This window comes from Indicator indicator, chromosome 2 (assembly GCF_027791375.1).
Source record: "Indicator indicator isolate 239-I01 chromosome 2, UM_Iind_1.1, whole genome shotgun sequence".
In the NCBI taxonomy this organism is placed as follows: domain Eukaryota; kingdom Metazoa; phylum Chordata; class Aves; order Piciformes; family Indicatoridae; genus Indicator; species Indicator indicator.
In genome coordinates, this window is record NC_072011.1 from 37,061,019 (window position 1) to 37,085,852 (window position 24,834).

At 39.4% G+C, this 24,834-nt stretch overlaps 1 protein-coding gene across 1 annotated transcript in view; it reads right to left on the bottom strand.

Moving 5' to 3' along the window:
* SMYD3 (SET and MYND domain containing 3) overlaps positions 1-24,834 on the bottom strand; it is a 419,115-nt gene that overhangs the window by 95,053 nt on the left and 299,228 nt on the right. Inside the window, 2 exon segments of the mRNA XM_054393109.1 lie at positions 22,557-22,593; positions 22,595-22,647. Coding sequence (XP_054249084.1) covers positions 22,557-22,593; positions 22,595-22,647 — 90 coding nt within the window.

Here is a 24,834-nt window from a genome sequence, read left to right on the forward strand (position 1 = left end):
TGCATGCTCTGAGATTCAGACATTAAGAGCTTCTTTCAAGAGTAGGTTGCCATGAAGCACTTTTTCACCCCTCTGGTTTAGGTATTTTCACAGTATCTAGTTGCACTTCAATATCCCAGTGAGGTAGCAAAATGCTGTCTTACAACAACTTTGCAGTTTCAGATATGAGACTGGGAATCTGAATTATACAGGGCCAGATCTAAAAATGCATTTAAGCATGTAAACGCAGGCAGAAGTCTAACTGGTTCCATTAATTCGGAGTTACATGATTTTCTGCACGGTCCTAACAGAGGCATAAGAAGTTTCAGGTGCTTTGAGGTTTGATTAGCCTCCTAGGAGACAATACTTCTTCTTTTTAAATTCATGTATGAAAAAAACCCATAAATAGTGCTACAAGTAACCTTTGTTATGGCTGTTTTCTGTCCTTAGCAAATGGAGCGAGAGGAATTAAGATGGTGGTGGTGGAAGATCTCATCAATTACAGTGAGAGAAGTTCTGATACAATGACAATCCTTCACAGATGGCAGCTGGTAACAGGCATCAAATAGAAAATCTCCAGAGTATGTCATCTGAGGATGGGGTGGTTTGGTTTGCTTTAGATTTGTTTAAAAGTTTCTAAAATCTATGAAATTTTCTCTATATTTCCATTTATGTAAAATTTTAGGAGGTTTTAAAGCTCAATGATCAGTCCTACCAAGGAGAGTTCTGAAATTTCAATCCAGAAGTCTACCACAAGAGTTGATGTTGTAGACTACAACGCCCAAGAAACAAAGGGGAAGAAATAATTTCTTTTACAGAACATCTGAATCACAGAATCATAGAATGGTAGGGATTGGAAGGGATCTCTGGAGATCATCAAGTTCAACCACCCTGCCAAGGTAGGAGCACCTAGGGCAGGCCACACAGAAACACATCCCAGAGGGTTCAGAAAGTTTCTGGAGAAGAAGACTTCATAACCTCTCTGGGCAATGAAAAAAAATTCATTTTCCTATCTTCCCAGGACTCAGATATGTAGCTAAAATAGCAACTAAATCTGGAGTATCTAACACTGCTACAGGAGAGCAGAGGTAAGCTGCATGTTGCCAAGGCAATCGTTTATGGATCAAAATCTACTGGGACTGTGTTATGGCACACACCGCCAGCAACTAAGTACCACACAGCTGTTCACTCACTCCCTCACTCCTTCCCAGTCCTAGTGGGATGGGAAGGAGAATTAAAAAAAAAAAACAAACCCCAAACCAAACCAAAACACAACCGTATAGTAACTAAAATGAAATGTAATTACACCAATAACTTTAAAAAATGTTATGATAATAACAACAATAATAACAATAGTAATGAAAATTAGTGTAAGCAAAAGAGTAACAAATAAAAGCCAAAAAAAGATAAGTGATTCATAATGCAATTGCTCACCCCTGGCTGACCAATGCCCTGCAGCAAGGATAAGTGCTACTTAGCAACAGTTAAAAGCTCAGTGTGTTATGAAAATTATTCTCACATTAAATCCAAAACACAACACTGTCACAGATACTAGCAAGAAAATTTACTCTATCCCAGCTGAAACCAGGATAGACTGGAAGTTAACTAACCACATTTCCAGGGAAAAAATAAAAGCAAGGTAATACAAAGAACATTTTCCCCATGCATCACATTATTTCTTTCAGGTTTCGTGGCCACCTTGTATTGTCCTTTTTCTTCCTTAACTGACCCTTGACTCCTTAGACTCAAATTAGGTTCTGATTCTGATTTTAAAATAAGAAAGAATAAAAAATTCTTAGCAATCTGGTGCTTCAAGAAATGGGTTCTTCCTTACAAAGGCATTGCCCTTGTCATCTTAACTCCTGCAGAATCATTTATCTCAGTTATTTAATTTGTGCTGTTGTTCAGCTTGTCCCTTCTGATTCCTCTAAAAATTCCTCTCTATCCAGCTACACAGCACTAAAACTGCATATCCGCATACAGAGACAGAGTACTCACAGCATTTGTCATACCCACAAACAAGGAAAAATGGTTACACGTTTCAGATTTCAAAGTTAAAAAGATTAATTCCTTGCCATTTCCAAATTTCTGAAATAACACATCTCCCAGCATGAAAATCGAGGGAAAATTCTCAGGGGCAGAGTCACAGAATTTTGAAACCTTCCCAGTACAAAGCTTACATAGGAGTACTCTAGAGTTCTCAAGGCTTATCATCATAGCCTAATTGGCCATTCACTAAAAAGTTAAAGAATCAGTTCTCAGTGTTTGAGTTGGCTCCATCGCAATAAACCTTGCAAGTTTATTTAAAAGAAACTACTATTTCAACCAAAAACCAATATTATATAAAGCAAGTCAAGTTTTTTTAAAAATATTTGTTCTTTTGAAAAACTACATATCTTGTAGAGAGGTATCCTGTGCTCAATAAGGTAACCCAAATAGAAGACATAATCTTTTCCAGACTGGTAAACACATGGAGAGTAAACCAGCTTTACTGACTGACCATTATTCTGAGGCATACTTTATCAGCAAACAGAAATTACTACATGTGCTGGTTTGGGGCCAGACAGATCGTCTCTTGCCCCGAAAGGGACAAAAGAATGAGACTCACACAAACAGATTGGAGAGTGATGGAAAGTTTAAACGGAAAAGCAATTGGTGAAGCTACAGAGAACTACAAAGCATAGTGGCAAAGAGTATCCCAAAGCGTACAGAACCCCTCACAGAATTCCCAAAGCTTCCCAATCCTCCCTTCCTCCCACCTGAGGGTCTACCCAAACCCCCAGGGCTCTTTCTTCCCCCTCCCACTGCTAGGCAAGTCTCAGGCTGGCCAGGTCTGAGACTGCCCCTCCCTCCATTCTCCTCCTGGCATTAGGCCTAGACAGGCCTAAGAGGCCTTGAGGATACTCCCCCGGCATTACCCGATAAGAGAGGACATCTCCCATGGGAGCAGAGAGGGAAGAAAGAGCAAAAGAATGACTCTGCAGATGGCTTTATAGGGCGCAGGATTTATGGGTAGAAATACGTCGTTTCCTGTGTCCACCCCTGTGGGTGGGCACCCAGGACACCAGAGGTGTATCTCATGCAGCAGTGGCAGGCGGCACCCAGCCTAAACTGCCACACTGCAATTAGTTACATTTTATTTCCTGTCTGAGCAACATATGAAAACTGTAAATTTACCCCATGAAGAGATCTCTGTTCTCAAGATGTCTGGAGCTACTGTCTGAGCAATCTTTGTCTGTGCCAGACTCACCGTGAAGATTTATTTCAGTGTTTGCATTTTGCATGTGGCAGGGTATGAAGGCTTTAGTTTGGCAACATACCGAGCTCGATTTGCTCTTAATTTAGGCTTCATTCATATTGCTTTATACTATGGATTTTAATTTGGGTTAAATAAAGCAGACTTACAGGTGATAGTAGGACATTCCAGATTCAGAATTTCAGACACTACAACAATGAAAAATGTCAATAGGGAAGTAAGAAGAAAGCAAATCATTATTGGTTATCACTTGCCACATAGATCAAACACTGTGACTAATAATCAATTATCTTGTCTCTGTGTTCCTGTATGTTACTGCAACACAGTGAGGCAACTCCTGTAACACGTAAGAAAACCTTGCAGGAAGGACTGCCAAGGGGTGTATTGTAATGATAGGGACAATATTATTTTCAGCTTTAATTTACAAGGACTCCAGTCATTTCAGTAAATGGTGTGTCACAGCTGGTGTATTCTAACCCAGCACCAGGAAGAAAGCATAACTAACAGTTTTTTTCCCTCTTTTATGTAAGGGGAAATTAAAGTTAGAAAAAAACCTTCATGGTTTATTACATTTTTCATTCACACCAAAGCTGGTTGAGTATTCCTAGTCATTGCAAATATTTAACAAAAGATGCTGTACCATTCTCCCGTGCAAACTGGTTCTCATTTTATAGGCTTCTCCAGAGACTCAAATGTTATCCAGGAGGGAAGGGTGAGCAGTAAATGCCATGTGAGGGGCATGCTAGTTTAAATGACCAAGACATACTCCAGAGACATTCTAATACCACTACATCCCAAGTATAGCTCTGCACCAATAGCTCTTTTCCACTTGAGGATGAACAGATACCAGGCACAGATGGTTGATAGATCTCAAATCTGCTAATGACTTCATTTGGCACACGGAGTGATAGAGCAACAGTGTTAAACACGGCAACAGAGTTAAGCTGTAAATGCACAGTATGGCACAATATGCCACAGTAGTGACAGACCTGTCAAGCCCCTGTTTTGAGTGTATTTCACTTAGCCACTCATGGCCACAGCCCATGACACCCAGGCTTCCCATGAAGACAGAGCTTTTTGCTCTGAAACTTCAGCTTTGTCCACCGGCCAGGGTACTAGAGACTGAGAGAGGAGGCAAAACAAGGTGGGAGGGTTCTCTGCTACCAGAATGCTGTGCTGAAAGGAGCTCTGTTAGAAGGTATATTTGCAAACTAGACCTTTCAGTCCTATAGATATGCATGCTTGAATGTTTTACTAAAACCCAAACTTTGAATCCAGTTCTATGTTATATTGTACTCTGGACCTAACTACTGGGAGCCACACAACTAGATGAAAGAGATATCAGAAGGATCAAAATAAACTGAGAGGGGGAAAAAAAAAGATTATTTGGTGTTTCATTCCATACAGACTAAGGAAAGAAGACAAGTAGTTAACTGTTTTTGACACATGCTCAGAAGCCAAAGTTTGCTGCAATACCATGATATTTGGAGAAATTATATTTCTTTCACACCATAACTCAATTCACAAATATTTCTACTATTTTACTTCAAGAACAATCCTTCCTATTAATCTCTAATTAAAGACTACAATGGATTTAGAGACTACCTTTACTTCAGAGCAAGTTACAGCAAAGACGTGTATTTCCACTTGTTTCCTCAGATCTTCATCTTATGTCTCCAGAGATCTTTCTTCATATCCACTATCAACATTTTAGGCCTGTTTTTGCTATCCTAGCACATAAAAGTTTCTGAGGAGTGCGCAGGACACAGGTATCCCTTGCAGAAGGCTGTCACCACCTGTAAGGCTGTAGATCAAAAATTTGGCCTGACACTAACAGATGATTTAATGCAAGTATGCTTCAGGCACCCCTTTTTTAGTGCTCAGCTAAGTGGTGCAATTTTGACTGGAATGGTATAAAAATAGGTTATGGCAAATTACCTCCTCTCTTAACCTCACGCATATTTCTCCATTCTTTCAAATAAAAATATTTAGCTATGCAACTAAATAGATTTGGTTACTAAGAATTTAAAGGCTGCCATTACTAGGACAAATGTTATGTTTGCTATGGGCACTTTTTTGTTCCTTTTTTTTTTTTTTTCAAGTGTGTGCATGATGTAGCTACAAACCTGAGAGCTGAACACATAAAGCCTGCAACATGAAAAAATATTGCACTCTTTGGGTAAAATTAAGTATACTGAAAGTTTGTAGAACTCCTATTAAAAGTTTTGTGTGACCTGTCCTAATCTTTTCAAAAAATTCACCTAAGCAAGTCTCATGTTCCCTTTGGTGAAATTCTAGCTTCTTTCCATCTCTGCAAAAGTTATCCTTCTTCCTGCTTTTCGGAACAGAACTGAAATGCATCTATTTCTGGAGCAGAACTGGAGAGAGAGAGCTGCAAAGCCATTAATGGGTCCTATTACAGTACACCTGCAGAATATGGCATTATTAATCAGGGTGGAGTAGGGGCATGACATCCTCCTCTTCGTCCTTGTTTTTCTACTTCTAACTCCAATCCTGTGAAATTGGGCAAGTTACTAACTTGATTTCCACAGCCACTGCATGCCTGCCTATTGAAAAAATAAACTGCTTGTTTATTGACTGAGATCAAACTTCGTGGACATCCAGGAGTGGTTAATTGACTTTGTGTCTGTCTTGGATATTTTGTCACAGATAGAGGTTCATCTGCTTTGTAATGGTATATTCAAAAAATAAACACTGGACTTAATACGAAAAATTACACTGAGATTCAGCTATGGTTGCTGGTATTAAAATTACATGAGCAAAAGCATTACTTAATTAATCTTGTATAACCTCAGCTAATAATACAGGTAGAATAAATTACTATCTGTCATCTCCTTCCATTACCCGGATGATTTCCTCATACCAGACTCATAACTGCTAGGCACTCTAAGTTAGGTGAAATGAAACCTAGCCTAATGGTTTCAGAATTTGATGACATTTATTCTCACAGAGGCAATATAATTGATATTCCTTCTGGAGGTGCTTATTGAGCTAGATCTTCAAGTATACTTATCTCTTGTATGTGTTCGGATTTGGTCTGTTGGGCTTTCTCCCCATTAAAAGCCTTTAGAAATACTTAAGTAAGGCAATAGGAAACAGGAGCTAGGTTCTTCCAGATAGTTGGCACATCAAATATCTGAGAGCAGGTCATTTAATTTACATGAAAAATATAACTTGAAAATCATCTGAGTTGTTCACAAAATTACAATATGTGATTTCATAAACTGTCCTTTTAAAGGTTTTAGCAATCAATTAGCATATGCTGGCAAACTGCTTTTGAAGTCACCCTTAGTCCTTGAATTCTGTACATTAGAAGTTTAACAGGACAAAGTAAAACTATGAAACAAAACCCCCACTACATATTTAGTCCTGAAACACTGAAATATCCAGAGGATTGCCTTAATGAGAGGTCTCTGGAGGAAAAAAGGGTAACTGCTTATCATAAGCACTGAAGCGATGGTTAAATCTACACCACACTTTTAGATTGATGGGGAAAACTGATTATGCTGTGAATGTGTGCACTGGCAGAGAAGGATGACTATGACCATATCAGAAAATAGCAGGATATGATAAGGCAGAAAATATAAGCAAAAATTAACTTCCTTCTCAGGACAAAATAGAACAGTATTGCATTTAAGGAAAAGATGTGATGTGATTCATAGAACAAACTAAAGCTAAAGCAGTAGTTTTAAGGCATGTATAAGTTAAGCAATCAAGGAGTTCTCAGATTATGACAAGTTGTATTCATTCTTAGTACTCCTAAAAAATTAACTCCCCAGGGGGTTCAGCCATCCTTTCCCTCCCCCCCCCCCGACCGTTCTCTATTTTTGGGGCTATTTCAAAAATTGCTCTGGTCAGGAAACTGTTGAAATAATTTAATTTTTGTAATTCCAAAACATAGAACATGTTTAGTCTCAACACAGTACATATGCTTCTAGTTACTGTGAGGCATAGCTTTCATGCTGATGCCACTCATTTTCTCATTCCTATCATGGTAGTTCAACATTCTTGGGCAATTTCATTTGATGATAAACCACAGTCAGTCAATCACTTCTAACAGTACCAAAGACAATTTGCTAGCATTGTGTGCTATATTGGACTGTAATTGGGAAGTGACACGGAGTTAAGTCAGAAAAAATATAATAATCCTACTCTACAATTTGGATCCACAGGATCTAATCCAGAGCATTTTACAGCTGAATTTCCCTTTGGTAAGCCAGGGTGGAGGATTTCCCTTAAAGAGGCTCTGTATGCTACAATCTGTTCCATTCAGAAATGCTGTCATAGTTGGTACAAGTTAAGAGTAACCTCCCTTTCACATTTTGTTTGGATTCCTTTGTGACTTTTTAAAGCTCTAGCAGAAAATAACTGTTTTGTTTTCCCAAGAGAAGGAACCATGTACATATTTTGGGTGATTACTTGGGAACAAGGCTTAAAGCACACACAATGCCGGTACCCTAAAAAACTGCAGACAGAAGGTTGCTATCCCATCCATCCTTAGCACTTAGAAGTGGCATTACTTCAACAAAAGAGATAATAGATCCCCAGTATATTATTCTACCTACAACTAAATAGAAGAGATTTTCTTTTGAAATAGTGGGGATTTTTATTTTGTTGGATTAGTAGTAGCCACTATATAGATTTTCCATATTGTTACTATATGAAATATAGAACTAGTTAGGAAAAAACATCACAATACTTCAAGGCAGCATTAAGCTACACTTTCATTTGAGTAAGAGCCATAGAATAAAAAAAATACAACTATTTACTCCAAAATAAGCTCTTAAATTAAGATCAGAGAACTCCTGCTCAATGTGACATCAAACAATGAGCTGACAAAAGAACTGTAAAAAAACTACACATAGAGTAGCTTTTAACAGCACAGCTAGAATCATAGCTTGCAGAAAAAGTCAGGAAAAAGCCAAACTCATATGTAGGCTTCCTACAAAAGAATTTTCTTATGGCACACAGACTGTAAATTGGTGAGGAAACGTTATAGTTTGAATATTATATGATAAATAAAAGGTTTTCCAGAGAATTCCAGAACATAGGAGGCTGGACAATCACAGAGGGGTTGGACAAGATACTACAAAAATCATGTTTATCCCATCCCATTCATCTGCAAATGCTAAATATTTGGGTTAGTGTACTCTTCTCTATCCTGTTTTCCCTCTTTACTCCCTTCTGAACCTTGCCTTTACTTCTCTCTTGACAACCACTGTTTGGGTTATCAGTGGGGGAGGCAAGGCAGAGTGGCCTTCAGGCTGCTGTGTACAGAGAGGAATACAGGGGGGAGGGTCTGGGCTCTGTACAGGGGGGTAGCTGGGCTCTTGTCTAGTTGTGTATGTATATATGTATATGGTTATTACCTTTAATATTTAGCCTACTTTTTAAAATACTAACTTCATTTAATTTCTAAATTCTGAGTAATGTGCTTATTTACTCCTTGGGGTAAATTCCAACTTGTAAGGCGGTGCAAATCCAAACCACGACAGGAGACAGTCAGATAATTACATTTGATCTTTCAATCATAAGGGGAAAAAAATGGTATTTAATGTTGAAAAGTCTCGACCAGATATTTTGGAAATTCAGAAATAAAGGAAGGTTAAACAAACACTGTGTTGAGATCACAGCTCAAATGCTTGTGGGTAGCTAACTGAAGTTCACAGACCTGAATGTAATTGCTGTCTACAGGAAATACTTGAGTTAGTGAAAGAATTTTCTCTCACTCCTTCACCTTTGCCCTTGCACAAGTTCACCAGCAAAGAAACCTCCTAAGAGCATTTCTGCAAGGAACAGGACTTTCCCCACTTCTGCAATATGAACTGTATTTAATAGAAATAGAATCTGTCAACTTCTCAAAACAGTATTTTAGCAAGTATTGATTGATAAAGGATATACTTTTATACAAATAAGCTTGACACAGTATTATCTACTCCCTGTAGTGACTTCAGTGGTGTCAGATGAATCACACAAAACAACAATCAGGTAAGAAGAAAGTTAACAAGTTGAACTAGAATTAAAATGTTTATAAGCATTGAGGTTGGGTGATTTAACTCCATGTGGTTAAAATTCTGTACACCTGAGACAAAACAAATCCTTGCCATTAAACATCTGCAAACTTTGGGGTTGCTTAATTCTTAACCTAAGCTCTTCACCTGTAATGCCTCAAGTTCACACTTAATACTAAAATAAAAAGATAGACATTCACAAAACCCCAGAGTGTAGATGTGGTATCATTAAATAGACTGAGTAGTCAAACTTGAAAGCTTAGCAAACATTTTTAAAAATAACATGCAGTTTTACTTCACTTTTTTCTTCCCTAACTTGAGATAGCTTGAAAGGCTCTGAAAAGCTGCATTTATCAAAAATGTCTGTGTTTTTCCAGCATTCAAATTATACACTTCCATTTACATAGCAACTGCCATAATCATGTATTCTTTCATGTAAAAGTGTCACTTTTGCGTATCAACAAGCATCAAAATATCTTTGCAGAGGTTGTATCATCTTCCCTTCTATATGCAAGACCAGGAAAATAAACACCAGTAGTATACTCCAGAAAGCATCCTGTTGGGGGGGTTTTCTGATATGCAGATTCACCCTCAGCATGTCTTTATCTACAGTTTTCATACTACTTACTTTGAGTTGTTTTTTTTTTTCCTTTGTGTAACCCGGACCTTTACATAACCAGCTAGATAGTGATTTCAGCAAGCAACAAGGGGCAGCTGGCATTTCTATTACTCCTGACAAATCCTGAGGTCAAAGTAAAGAACATACCAGTTTTTGGACACAATCCTAGTGGAGCCTAGGAAATACCTCACCTACACCTCCCATGAAAACTTTATACCTCAAAGCTCTTAAAAGCATCACAGGACTACAGAAAGTACAAAACTGGATTAGAAATATGAACCACAAGGCACAAGGTTATTCAGATCTACAGTTGCATTCCTCCTGACAGTTTGCATTTTGACAATGACTTTTCTCCTTATGTTCACACTGTTTTTACACAAGCACGTGCCAAAAACCTACATGCCAAGATAAACTCATCCTGATCTGGCTATGATTATTTAAGAGCACATTTTCCTTTTGTCCTTATCTCTCATCTGATTTGATCGCCTATTAAAAAAACTACCATTAAATTGTTATATTTTCACTAAAAGAATGAAATAAAACTATAACATAATTTCTAAAATCAAGATGGCTTATCCTCAGGATCCATTCATAATACAACAAGTATTTAAAACAAAAGTTACAAAATCACACTAGGTAAGGCTTCATTATTAGCTCTTATTATGAAAGCCATAAGAGAACAAACACATGTTTTTTTACCAACAAATGTGGAAATAATCTTTTTTAAATGTTATGACAGAAAAGAGTAATTAATTCCATTAATTCCTACTTAAGTTACAATTAAAATGTATTTTTAAATATTTTACATGCTATGCTACTCTTGGCTACTCACCTCATCAGCTGCATAAAATTATAAAATTGTAATCTTTAGGCCATCTAACAAGAACTCAAAATATTAAGCCTTCAAATACAAAATACTTCCAACTTTTTTCTTTTGAGTTCCTCTTAATGAAGATATAAAACATTTTGCAAGTTTGAACCATGATGTAGTCTTTGTGATGAATCTTTCCAGACTGAGACCACAGGTTTTCCCAGAGGCAGTTGCATCACCTTCTCAGTGAAGCTGAAACAGGTGTCCCTTTTTGTCAAGGCTCTTCCTAGTCATGAATGACTGCTCTTAAACTTTTGTTATTACTTTTTTTGTATTTATACTCATTGTGATAGCACTGCATCAAACAGCCTATTGAGCTATTACCACTTGATGGGTCATTTAAATCAAACATTCTGTTTGTGTGAGATAAAAAAAAAAATAATAAAAATAATTATCCCCTAGGACAAAATTTAGACTTCCATTTCTCCAAACCATGTTCTCAACCCTCCAGTTACATGTCCATGATCTTTAACAAAGACAATAAAAAGCAGCAGAAAGAAAAGGAACAAAACCGATAAAATTACTGAATTAAGTAAAACCAAATAAAACAGAAACCAAAACTACAGGGGATAATGTATTAAAAAAAACATGTTCAAACAGATAACAGGTAAATTGTTTCTTAACAAGCATTTATGAACAGTTTGATTGTGAAAAGAGTATGGAGGAGAGGACCTGGCAAAATACCAGTCAAGGCCAGTGGTGCTTAATTTCCACCACATGTTGCTCAAAGGTAGTACAACATGCAGGCCCCAATACGATGTAGCTATAGGTAGGGTTTTGGTTGTCAACACATCTTACTTCACGCAGCATTTCTAAACATCAGTCCAGCTCTGACATGAAGCTTGCTCTTAAGCACCTACTGGTACACTCTGAAAAGTGCCAGTGCAGCTAACAGTTTGCCTCTACATGCTGCTGAAGCTTCACCTGTTTGTGGATCTCATGGTCCTGACCCCAAGCCATGCTCATCAATTCACAAAAACCCACCTCTTGTTACCTAAGGACATCCTTTCCTGTGGGATAACTGAGGCTATATAAATCATACGCCTTGCTTTGCAAAGGAGCTACATAAATACTAAGGTACATCCACTGACAACTTTTCACCCAGTCAGCAACTACACATGGAGATTTGCACTTTCAATTCTCATATTGTAGGAATAATAACCTTGACTGAACAATGGTTCTCTTCTGCTACCATATGCATAAAAAGTTTAAGACTGCAACCTGACTTTGTACAAATTAGTCAGATATTTGAATATGGAGAAATTAATAATTTGAGAATGAGGCCCTGCTTTTATAAGTGCTTTCAGAGCTCTCTTCTGCTGAGCTTCCCCACTGACCACAAAGGGGTGCCTCACAGGTTACTGCTACCATTTCTTACCTTCTTCAGCAAACCAGCCTGCAACCCATGCCCCACAAAAGGTTCTTGCATTCACCTGAGAATTGCTATTTGTATCTAACTGTGTCTAAAGATCCTGCAATATGACTACTGTAAAAAAGGTAATTTTAATTTTAAAATTATTTTTGTGTTGAATAGACATGATTTCATGCAAAATCTTGCTATTGTGAGGATTTTCAAAGCAGAAGAGACAGCAACAGTCACAGGACCTGTGCATGACATGGGGATATGACAATAACTGCATGGATGGGCGTTTATACATGTTGCTTATTGGTAAACATGTCACTAAGTGATGCTCGACAATATTTAATGAAACTAATGCATAAGCCTTTGACCAGAGGAAACAAGTTAAAGTGTGAAACCAAGTGAAGAACACTTAGTTTTGATAACTACAGGTTGATCTGTTTGTACCTTCATAGTTCCATGAGACTGGGCAACAACAGCAAGGGGCAGGAAAGCTGAGCAGGCTTTAGGAGAGTTGCGTTAGTACTGGCATGGGGGGAGATACAAGCAAGGAAGTTTCTGTCAAAACAAGAATAATTATTGAACTTCCTCATAAAAGTCATTATTTTAAAAGCCCTACTTATATCAATCTGAGAAATCTACTCCAAGACACACAAAGAGATGATTGCAAAATAAAGCTCACTGGTACTTATTCAGACTTCTCTCTGCCAGATTTGTGTGTCTGACTATGAACATATCCTCATTCCACCTCATGTGTTTGTCCAAAAAAGAAAAAAATGCTATTTAACAATGAAGTCTTTGGCAGAAATTTAGCCATAAATCCACATTTTGCAAACCAAGTATCGATAGTAACTAATGGCACAATAATTGAACTTGGGTATTAACAGTTTCAAAATTATTTGCAAACAAAAATCCTACATATTTGAATTAATAATTATCTGAGCTTGTGCATTCCCCTCATTTCCATGAGTAAAAATGTTTATCCTAATTAGAGCTAAGCAAATAATTTTCAACATACCATTTACCTTCCAAAAGCAGTTTCTGTCTTTTGGAATTTATGAAAGTAGATTGTAAATCTGGCAAAATTCATTCAAAATCTTCTCAGATCTTTTTTTTTTTCTCTATTTTTGAACTCACTGAATCAATCATGAACCAGGTAGTAAAAATTCACATTCAAATATTAAAACAATGACAGTTGCTGAGTCTGAAGACACATTGGCTGGCTTTAAAACTGGAAATACCATAGTTTTACTATGATTGCATTACAGCATAGGTGATACACATAAATCACAACCCCAAAGACAAGTTCCAAGAAGTACTACCTGAGCATAGTAGCAATTAATGGAATGGAAAATTTGAATAATTTTTTATCCCAAATAAAAATTATCAACCAGATCCTGAAATTTATGATTCTGGGGAGAAATTATTTTTCTTCTCCCATTTTCATCTTTGTATTGGAATAACAACCACTATATGCTTTCTGAAAATAACTAGGATTAAAAACAATAATGCTTCAAACCCAGAAACTAAAACAATGCAGCATTTCATCAGGAGGGAGGAAAAAAAGGGGGCTGAATATTCTTTCCTCATTGCAGCTTCTCATGGAGCTTCTTTCCTGCTTCTTGCTTTGGCAATTTAGTTTTGTGACTACAAATTGAAACACTATTGTTTGTCTATTTATCCGTAGCTTTGTGTATCTATTTGTGCAAGGACATCAAACAATGTACAGAGATTAATTAGTTAAGCAGTATAACAGGCACGTGAAAATGCAGAATTGAATCATAAAGAGGTTGAATGTAACACCCAAGGCCACAAAGCACATCAGAAGCAGTTTGGTTTACAATGGATTTTTTTTTTTTTGTCTTTGACTGTATCCAAAAGGTTTACAGTTGAAAAGGAAAAAAACAAAACAAAACAAAACACCAAACAAAGTTCTTTTGGAAATAACAGAAGCATGAAATCTGCTTCTGTTCACTTCCCCGTGGCATATGTCGATGGTGCCATACTGCAGCGCAGATGCAGGCACAGTGTGGGTGATGTTATGCCAGTTAAGGGACCATGTACTACGTCATGTCTTCCATCTTGGCTGCCTGATGCTGTGAAATTGTCAGTAGTTCCAATGCACTTCTCTGGTGCATTTTAATTCTGCATTTGCCTTTCTCAATTTATGCAAATTACTGCATGCCTGTTATCTGCCATTACACAGTGAACTCATCACACAAGTAACCAACACAAAGGGGAGGAAAAGAATTTTCCTTAGAAGCCAAACCCTGTAAAGCATCAGAGCACTTTTAAATGCACAATTGTGAATCAGGAGGGGGAATCCCTTAAGAACTGGGGAGGAGAGCAACCAAACTACCACAAAGAGACCTCACAGCCCACCTTGTCCACTTGCTGCAGGGCATGTGCCATGTTCTCAAAACACTCTTTAAGTGAGCTGAAAAGCTCCACGTGGGCTCCTGCCTCCCAGTGAACCAAGAAAGAAAGGCACCTATGCTCTGGAGTGCAGACTGCTTGAGAAAAGCCCTGACGTGGCAGTCACCAGAAAGCCCTGAAGCTGTTACAGGTCTCCCTGGAGCAGTCAAGAGTATAAACATGGTAGAGCTTCTTGTAAGTGTCCTCAGAGCACTGGCAGGCCTCCTGCAAGGCTTCCCCCTGCATGCCCACTGCCCAGGAAACCCACTTCAGGCCTGCCCTCCCTGGGACTGCCAGTCCCTGCCAAAATAACATTGGGATCAGAGCTGCTCGCTAACGCCCCCACTGCTGGGGCTGTCCTGATGCCCCGCAGCTGGCTTGCGCCTGGCTGGGGAAGTGGGATGAGCCTGGGCTGCCCAGCCCTGCCCTGGGGTGTCTGCAAAGTCCCTACCACCCTTAGTGCCCAGACCACACAATGCCTATTTACATTAGTTGCTTTCTTCAGTGAATCAGGCCATGGCAAAATACTACTATGAAATGATTACAACACTTAAAATATAATCACAACAGAAATATAATTATACCAGCCTGACAGCAGATACTTTCCATTTCTCCTCTCCATCCTCCATGACAGAGGAATACTCCTGACAAAATACTGCAGAAAGCAGGTTTAGCAGAAAACTAGTGCATAAACATACAGATGTCTCCAAAACAGATACCACAAGAAAACAACAATGATTCTGGAATATTATTTTTTTTCACTAAAAGAAGAAAGTGTGACAAGACCTTAAAGGCTGTCTTCCCCCTTCCTCTTCTTCAATGAGGAAATAGCCCTCAAATGTCAAACTCTTGTTATTACAGAAGAAAAACAACACATCATCAACTGTGACTTTTCCAAAATTATACTCTTCCCTATATATTGAAAGCATGTGCAGTTTCTGGCTCCTGTGCAAGTTATCTATAATGAACTGTAGGGAAAAAAAACCCAAAGTAATTCATAGTCTGGAAAGTGAGAGAATACACATAGGACATAAATAAATGTATGTAGGAAAACAATGCATGTGGGAAAAAAGATTATGTAGGAGAACGTTCAATGCTATTTATTTTCTGTGGCCTGTGGTGTTCCCCAGGGATGGGTACTGGGTCCAGTTTTGTTCAATATCTTTATCAACAACCTGGATGAGGACATTGAGAGTATCCTCAGCAAGTTCGCCGATGATAGAAAACTGGGGGGGTTGGCTGACACCCCCTCAGGCTCTGCAGCCATCCAACGTGACCTGGACAGGCTGGAGAGCTGGGTGCAGGCAAACCTCATGAAGTTTAATAAGGACAAGTGCAGGGTCCTGCATCTGGGGAGAAATAACAACAGGCACCAGTACAGGTTAGGGGCTGCCCTGATGGAAAGACCTTGGAGTGCTGGTGGACAGCAAGTTCTCCAAGGAACAACAATGTGCTCTTGTGGCCAAGAGAGTCAATGGGGTCCTGGGATGCATCAAGAAAGGTGTGTCCAGCAGGTCTAGGGAAGTTCTTCTACCTCTCTACTGTGCCCTGGTGAGACCACACCTGGAATCCTGTGTCCAGTTTTGGGCTCCCCAGTTCAAGAGACACAGAGAACTGCTGGAGAGAATCCAACAGAGAGCCACAAGGATGATTAGGGGACTTGAGCATCTCCCCTATGGAGAGAGACTGAGATCCCTGGGGCTGTTTAGTCTTGAGAAGACTGAGAGGGGATCTCATCAATGTGTATAAATACCTGAGGGGTGGGTGCCAAGTGGAGGGGGCCAGGCTCTTTTCAGTGGCACACAGTAATAAGACAAGGAGCAATGGGTTCAAACTTGTACATAGAAGATTTCACCTCAACATGAGGAGAAATTTCTTTACAGTGAGGGCAACAGAGCACTGGAACAGGCTGCCTAGGCAGGTTGTGGAGTCTCCTTCTCTGAAGACTTTCAAAACCCACCTAGATGCATTCCTGTGCAGACTACCCTAAGTGATCCTGCTTTGGCAGGGGAGTTGGACCTACCGATCTCTTGAGGTCCCTTCCAACCTCCAATATACTGTGATACTGTGACATGTAGAGAAAAACCAGAGGATCAGGCCCAGTCAGCATGGGTTTATGAAGGGCAGGTCTTGCCTGACCAGCCTGATCTCCTTCTGTGGTAAGATGACTGACTACTGGATGAGGGAAAGGCTGTGGATATTGTCTACCTAGACTTTTGCAAAGCCTTTGATACTGTTCCCCACAGAATTCTTGTTGACAAAAGTACCTGCTCATGGCTTGGATGAGCAGACAGTCTGCTGGATAAAGCACTGGCTGGGTGAAAGGGCCCAAGAAGTGGTGGCCAATGGAGTTAAATCCAGTTGGTGGCCGGTCACAAGTGGTGTTCATAGAATCATAGAATCATAGAATCATAGAATCAAGAAGGCTGGAAGAGGTTCCTCAGGCTCAGTGTTGGGACCACTTCTGTTTAACATCTTTATTGATGACCTTGATGAAGACATAGAGAGTGTCATCAGTAAGTTTGCAGATGACACCAAGTTAGGTGGGAGTGTTGATCTTCAGGAGGGCAGGGAGGCTCCACAGAGGGACTTGGATAGATTGGATCAATGGGCCAACATTAATGGGATGAGCTTCAACAAGGCCAAATGCCAGGTCCTACACTTGGGTCACAACAACCGCAAGCAACGCTACAGGCTTGGGGAAGTGTGGCTGGAAAGCTGTCTGGCAGAAAGGGACTTGGGGGTTCTAATCAACAAGCAGCTGAATATGAGCAAGCAGTGTGCCCAGGTGGCCAAGAAATCAATGGCATCCTGGCTTGGATTAGAAATGCTGTGTCCAGCAGGAGTAGGGAGGTGATTGTCCCCTTGTACTCAGCTCTGGTGAGGCCACAGCTCAAGTATTGCGTTCAACTTTGGGCACCTCAATACAAGAGAGATGTGGAGGTGCTGGAGTGAGTGCAGAGGAGGGCAACGAAGCTGGTGAAGGGCCTGGAGAATAAATCTTATGAGGAGCAACCGAAGGAGCTGGGGCCATTTAGTTTGGAAAAGAGGAGGCTGAGAGGAGACCTCATTGCTCTCTATAACTACCCATAAGGACGCTGTAGAGAGGCTGATGCCGGTCTCTTCTCCCAGGTAATTAGTGATAGAACAAGAGGGAATGGCCTCAAGCTGCGACTGGGTAGGTTTAGATTGGACATTAGGAAAAAATTTTCCACGGAAAGAGTGGTCAGGCATTGGAATGTGCTGTCCAGGGAGGTGGTGGAGTCAACCAACCCTGGATGTGTTTAAGGGTCATTTGGATGTGGTGCTTGAGGATATGGTTTAGGGGTGAACCTTGTAGAGTAGGGTTGCCGGTTGGACTTGGTGATCCTGGGGGTCTTTTCCAACCTGAATATTCCTGTGATTCTGTGTAAGATTTATCACAGAAGCACTTAACCTCCAAAACAGCTTTTCAAACTAGTTAACTTTCTGTCTTGAAGTAGAAAATTTTTCTTATTCTTATCTCAAACTGTGTAGGTGGATGAATGAAATCAAGCGTCTGTGAATCTCTCACAAAGATATGATGTCTGTTCTCAGGCTCTAACAGCATGTTGGGTTTTAAACCAACATGCCTGATGAATGATACAGTTTTCACCATAATTTTAAATATTAAATAGAATGTGCATAATTATTCTCTAAAAATACACCAGATACAATCTCTGTCTAGGTTTTCAAACTGTCTAGATGGAGCCCTACTTTGGCAGCACTCACTGTAGCATCTGAGCACTTCCTGACTGTCAGTCTGCACTCTGTATTCCAGAAGCCTGTATTGTCCCAAAAGCTCCCCCAACAGCATATACATCTATTTATGGTCCCATTCAGAAAAATTGTTTCTTCTGAGAGTAATTCTGTAGCTATGCAGAGCTTCACTGATAACCATGAAAACACTGCCTGTGACAATCTAAGCGTCTTACACTGGATAAAGCAGTCTTAAGTGAGCATTTTGGCTCATGCCTTGCCCTTCCTTCTAAAATGTACCAAAATTATATGTACAGAACACCATTTAATAGGGAATAGTAACTTTTCTGAGATTTCCAAGAGAATTCCACTGCCCTTTAGTTGCTTCTCTACTGATTATAAAGATAGCAACAACTAACACTGTTTACTTGAAGTAAAGACAGAAACCCCAAAGCCACTAGAGAGGGTATAGAGGCCACGCTATCCTCCAGGACAGAGTTTTCATTGCCCGTGCCAGAGCAACCATGTTGACTGGTGTGCTGCCATGCACCTGCACTGGAAAGAGAATCTAAAACTGGCAGCAGCCTTCAGTGTCTGAACAAAATTCAAATGTCAAGTGTGTGGCACTGTATTAACAATAGCAGATGAATCAGAGTTTTAGGCAATTTGGATGTAACTGTCATGGTAGGGCCATGACATGGCCCAGTACAAATCCAGACAGGCCTTAAGATGTCTAGACAAGGTCCCTGTCTCTCCCCTCCTTCCTGCAGAAAACAGGGCAACGTGGGAAAAAGAACAAAGGGGACAAGACTCCTGCCTGTCTGGTAAACAAGATGTTTGTCTGGGTGAGAGCACATAAGCTGACCACTGCTCCCCCAGATACAAGGTCCTTGTTTCTGCCTTTTACGGTTATAGCCTGGCAGAACGCCTTTCCATCGGGCAGCTACACGTTAGCTTCAGTGCCCCAAAGGACCAACCGATCTCTGGCAATTTGTATATATACAAGTGACTTGGTAGTTGTCTTTGCCTTGCTCCAACCTTGCTCAAGCCTTGCTCTTGAGCCTACTTGGACCTGCCTTGTAGAAGCTGCCTCGAGTTGCCCTGACCTGCTTCGAGTGCCTGGTCCAGAGCCTGAGATAAAGCCACGAGCCATACACATGCAAGCCTGAGAAGCCACAAGCCTAGACACCAGATCTGCCTAGCCTGCTTCCCCTTGCTATTAGAATCGTGCTGTGCCTTAGTTTACCCAGAAACCAAGCAAGTGCCCGTAGCAAAGAGTGTTGTCAACTGCCTGCCATCCACTGAAGCCAGATCAGCCTGGGACCAGGCAGTAAACTCTCCTTGCTGGCAATCTGCCGTGCCCGTGCTGTACGAGGGCCTCCCAAAGCGAACACAGCAGCAGCAGCATCCCCCATGCGGGTAAAATCAGCAGTGAATAATTAATTCATTGCCCTTTGGGTTTAAAGGTTCTTATCGAGCCTCCCCCCTGTTGTAATCGAGCACTATCTACTCTCAGGGACTTTCTCTTTCCAAGTTGTTGCCTCCTAATTTGCATAGAATAGTTTGTATTTTGCCCTAGGACTGCATATTCCCATTGTAAATATATATTTCAACTGTACAACAATCCTATTTAATGAGTTTTGGCATATTTCATTAATAAAGGGCTAATATTTTTATGAATACCCGTTTGCTATATCATTTATTATTGTTGTAAGGGTAATTAATTAGTAATTCCCCCTTTGTGACAATGTGGCATTGTATTAACAATAGCAGATGAATCAGAATTTTAGGCAGTTTGGATGTGACTTCAGACTTCCTTATGAGAAAAATAAAATTACTTAGGTATCTGAAAGAATAGATTGTAAGTTATGGTCAGACAATTGTGCACTGCATAGTGACTTAAATTAGCATTAAATTAGCCAGACTTCACCTGTCATGAAATAAAAGCATGCAACAATCAGTTACTGCATCTCAGCTCAAGAGTGGTAACTTCTTACGACGTGCTAACTTAATCATTTACAATCATCTACTCACATTTCTAATTTACATGACATTGCTTCAGCAATTACAGATTTAGATTACACAGGTTGCAAATGACCTCCAGGGATATTATTGTATTAGTTAAAGTTTTAACAATGCAAATTAGGACAGGCCCTTGGCTATACACTCAGTCACAAATCATTATTCTAATGGGGCAGAATATAGGATACATATCATACAAACAGAGCTTCCTAAAACTGTGGCATGGCAACACAAATATAGCAGCTAGTGTCTTCCTGATCTTTTTTTCAGTGTCACATAAGATAATTAAAACAAAAAAGGTATCAAATATAGAAAGATAGAGACAGTAAGTGAAAGAAACGATGTGGTGTTTGGCTGCAACACTTACTAATTCTTGCTGTGAAGGAAGAGTAACTGAGAATCTAAGCACCAATTTTCAAACCTTTGACTCACAACATACTTCCTTTGTGGCTCTCAACAAATCACTTACCCTTTCTGTGACCCACAGTTCTTCATTTAATAGAAATATTTGTGTGATCCAACTCTACAGTTCTTTATTCTAGTTTTCTTTCTATTCTCCCTGTCCTGTGAGGACAACAATACCATTTTGTAAGAATGTGATGTAACAACAGAAAGCTCCGATTCTTTGTTCTTGTTTCCCAGAACTTGCCCCTGTGTCATACACTGCTTTCTGCAGTAAATAAGCCCAGAGCTGAGCTACAGCCAAACCTCTTGGAATGTGAATTCTGTTCATCTGTCATAAAACCAAACAAGCTAAATATCAGTGTTTCAAACATATCTGACCTGCTGACCATAATTAACTGATTAGACTGCCTCATGTGGTTGACAGATGCCAAACACTGTTCTATAAAAATGTACTATACACTGCTCTATAAAAATCTATGTGAAAGAGATATCTAAAAGTCTTTCTTCAGCTATTTGGAATAATTCTATCTTTTATTTGTAAGAACAATGACCTTCTGTAATTTTGCTTAACCAGGGAAGGAAGGAGACAGAAGGTTTTCTTGAATGTAGCTTTATGAGGTAGCAGCATCTTGAGTTACAGATAAAATTACGACAGCTATGTTTATTGTAAATGAAGCGTTCATCAGTGAAAGGTTGTTTTAATTCAATTATACTTCCAACCAAGAGGAAAAGAAAAAACAAATATAAGCATCAGACATTAAGTGCTTAAAGAAACTTTTAGTGGTTTGTGGGAATAACAGTGTGAGATAAAGTTCTCTCTAAAGAGGTCCTGAATACTTGCTGCAACTTTGATTGCTTAAAACCAGCTGATATAAGGAGTTCCCTTACCTTTCACAAGATCACAGAAATGTAATCATGAAAGAATGCCATAACTGAGCAAACAGTGGTTTTTACTGCATGTGGTAACATGTGGATGAGTAGTGAGAAATTTCTATTCCTTTAAAAAATTGCTTACTGATGTGTCTCAAAATTCCCTCAACAAACTAGTTGATGTATTGTCAAGTAATTCTTCCTTTAAGGATCATTTTGTCCTTGTTCTTTAACACCATCAGAAGAAGTTAGGAACATTAAACTTGGTTGCTGCACAGGCTGAAAGGAGTCTTAAAAATGTTAGTTTTATCATCAGCACAAAATGAGACAATACCTATCAGCTGTACTGCAGCCCATAATGCAGAAAAACAACACTACTTATCCATTTTCAGCATTAGAAGACTAGGGAAATGCATTCCTATGTCCAGCACATTAGCACAAGCTATAAACCACAAGTGGCTGACACAAAGTTCATGTCACTCAGTGGAAAACCTCCCATATTGTATAGTTCTTTGGCAGAATAGCATCTGCTTCCTAAAAAAGGAATTTACTCCCACTTTTAAGGCCTTTTCCTCTAATTTTTGTTTATAATCATTCTATTTTAATAGCAAACACCTTTGTAAAAAACAGATTACAGCCTGTGAAATATTTGCTATGTTATTAAACAGTATTTCAACCACTGCTGTTACAAGGCTGTTTTCTTAACAAACAATCCTACATACACCAAAAAATCTCTTGGGAAAAAAAACAAATCTGGGTTTAAATAATCTTCAGCAGTATTGTAGGGCAGTATTAAAATCACCTATGGAACTAAGGAAAAAAAAAATCAGTTGCTGGTATATTCATCATTACGAACCTTATCACAGACCATTTTATTCTACTCCAGAAAGTAATTCAATGTATCACTACAAAACCCACCATTAGGATGATAATCAGTGTTTCCAAGACAACTGCCTCTGTTTTGATATGAGAGATATAAGGCCCATATCTGCCATCACTTCCTCCTCAGCTACAGTATTAAGTACTGAGGCTAGCACAACCATACATCATACATTTGCTCTCTATAAGAGTTGCAAGCAGTGTGGTGCCAGGTGGTGCTACCTGCTCAGCATCATAGAAACATTCCTGACTGATGAACTTCAACCATACCTCCTTTTGTTAGTGTTGATGTCAGGCTTTAGAGGCTTTTTAATTGACTGCACATGGCAAGACAGTGAGGAAAGACAAGAAAACTCAATCAATACAGGAAAGCTTAGAAATTGCAAACCAAAGATGAAACCACACTGCTCTTTTGAATGATGCTGCAACATTTTCTAAGTCTTGCTCTATTTGCCTTCCATCTGTTTTTTTTTTTAAATGACCTATTGCGGTAGGAGTCCCCAGCTTCATTCCTACACTAGCAATAACCTTTCCAGCTGGCAGGCTGTCCTCCACCAGTCACCTCAGCTAACTGGCTGTGGTACAGAGTGCCCTTGCTCTTCCTGCTCTGCCTCAGAGCACACATTTATGACCATTTCCTCTTGTGAAGAATCATTCCTCAAAGGAACTTTATGGTGGCATGAGTTCATTTAGAGAAATAATATGAGGGAAAGGCATTCAGTTGTGGCATCACTTTGACAGGAAATTATAAATGCTGCAAGCAGTTAAAAAGGAAGGATGTTCTTATTTATTGAATGGTTATGAGATCAGCCTATCCAACAAAAGCACCTGCTGTGGAAAAACTTCTGTGTTTCATTCAACTCTATAGGAAGAATAGAGGATGTTAATTAGATGACTCACCCATGCAAATGTATATCCTGAAGCACTATGCACTGACGTCTACATGCACAGGTCTTTTTCCTGCTGTTCTAGTTGATTAAAAATGACCACCAGTGACTCAGAGTTTAAGGATATATAACTGCCAAATGGCTACATACTTATTATGGAAATCAGATCACAGGTATCAGAAAGCAGTCTGTTAACCTCTGCAATTAAGGCCATGTGGCGGGTCAGCCCCAGCCAGCAATGAAGCACCCATCCAGTACTCACTCCGCACCACCACCTCAGAAGGAGGAGGCAGAGAGTGGGAAGAGTGAAAGGAATAACTTATGGGTTGAGTTGAAGGCAGATTAATAACTGAAGGGGAAAAAAAAACCCACAAGTGATGCAAAGGCAATCACTCACCACCTCACACAAGCAAATCAATGCCCAGACAGGATCCAAGCAACAGCTATCTTGAAAGACACACCACATCCTCACCCCTGCCCCCACACAAGGTTTGTATTTTGTTATTGCTGAGAATGATGTTGTACGGTGTGGAAAGACACCTCACGTTTTGAATATATTTCTGGAAATTTGATGTAAGTAATGTATTTATGAACTTAATCACAGATGAAATTTACTTTCGAAAGTTTTCTACCTTTCTGAGACATAATTTAGTTTTCTGATTGCTAGCTCATTACCAACTTTACTAGGATTTCTCCATAATCCTGCCATATTGTTTAAGAAATAAAAAGCCATTTGTACATAATACTCCATCCAAAAGTATTTTAAAATCCACTACACAAGGTGTTTCACATGTCCCTTGATGGAAGCTGGTATTTATTAAATGAGAAATTATTGGAGCAGCACATCAACTAATGTTGCACAGGCTCCTCTATCATAACCAACCATCACACTGCACATTTGGCCTGGGGAAGTGGACACACTGCCCTCAAAAGGACAGCACTACCACGTTCCTTTTTCTTTTTCTATCTCTCCATTATACTATTATTTGCAGACGTTCAGTGGGTTATACCATAACCCCCGTCTCTCCTCTTCCTCATGAGAAGTAACAAAACAAATTCTGCCTTTAAGAAGCTTACACTCTGTCACTTAGTCCTTTTTAAAAAATTGGTGGTTTCATTTTCAAAATAGTTAATTTGTGTCTTTCCACACAATATATTTTGGCATTACTCTCTTTCTTGCAAATAGATACTCAGGTATGACACCACTCCTAAACACAGTAAAAATGAAGGCCATTTAGAAAGTCACTTGCAGGAGTAAGTTACTATTTGCATTATTAATAGGTAATACAGAATTCATACTCAAAGCTTCTGGTGAACCAGAATTGATGAGCCTAGTATGACACACATTTATGAGTATTTCTCATGAAGTGCACGATTTATAGATTTGAGTTCCAATTGTGGACATGCTGTAAACAGGAAAAAGCCAGCCAAGCTAGAAGGAATGTGCTAATTAAAGAATACAAGGGAAATACAAATTAAAAGCAGGCAGATAAGAAGAAGGGAAAATTCTGGCTCCAAGCAG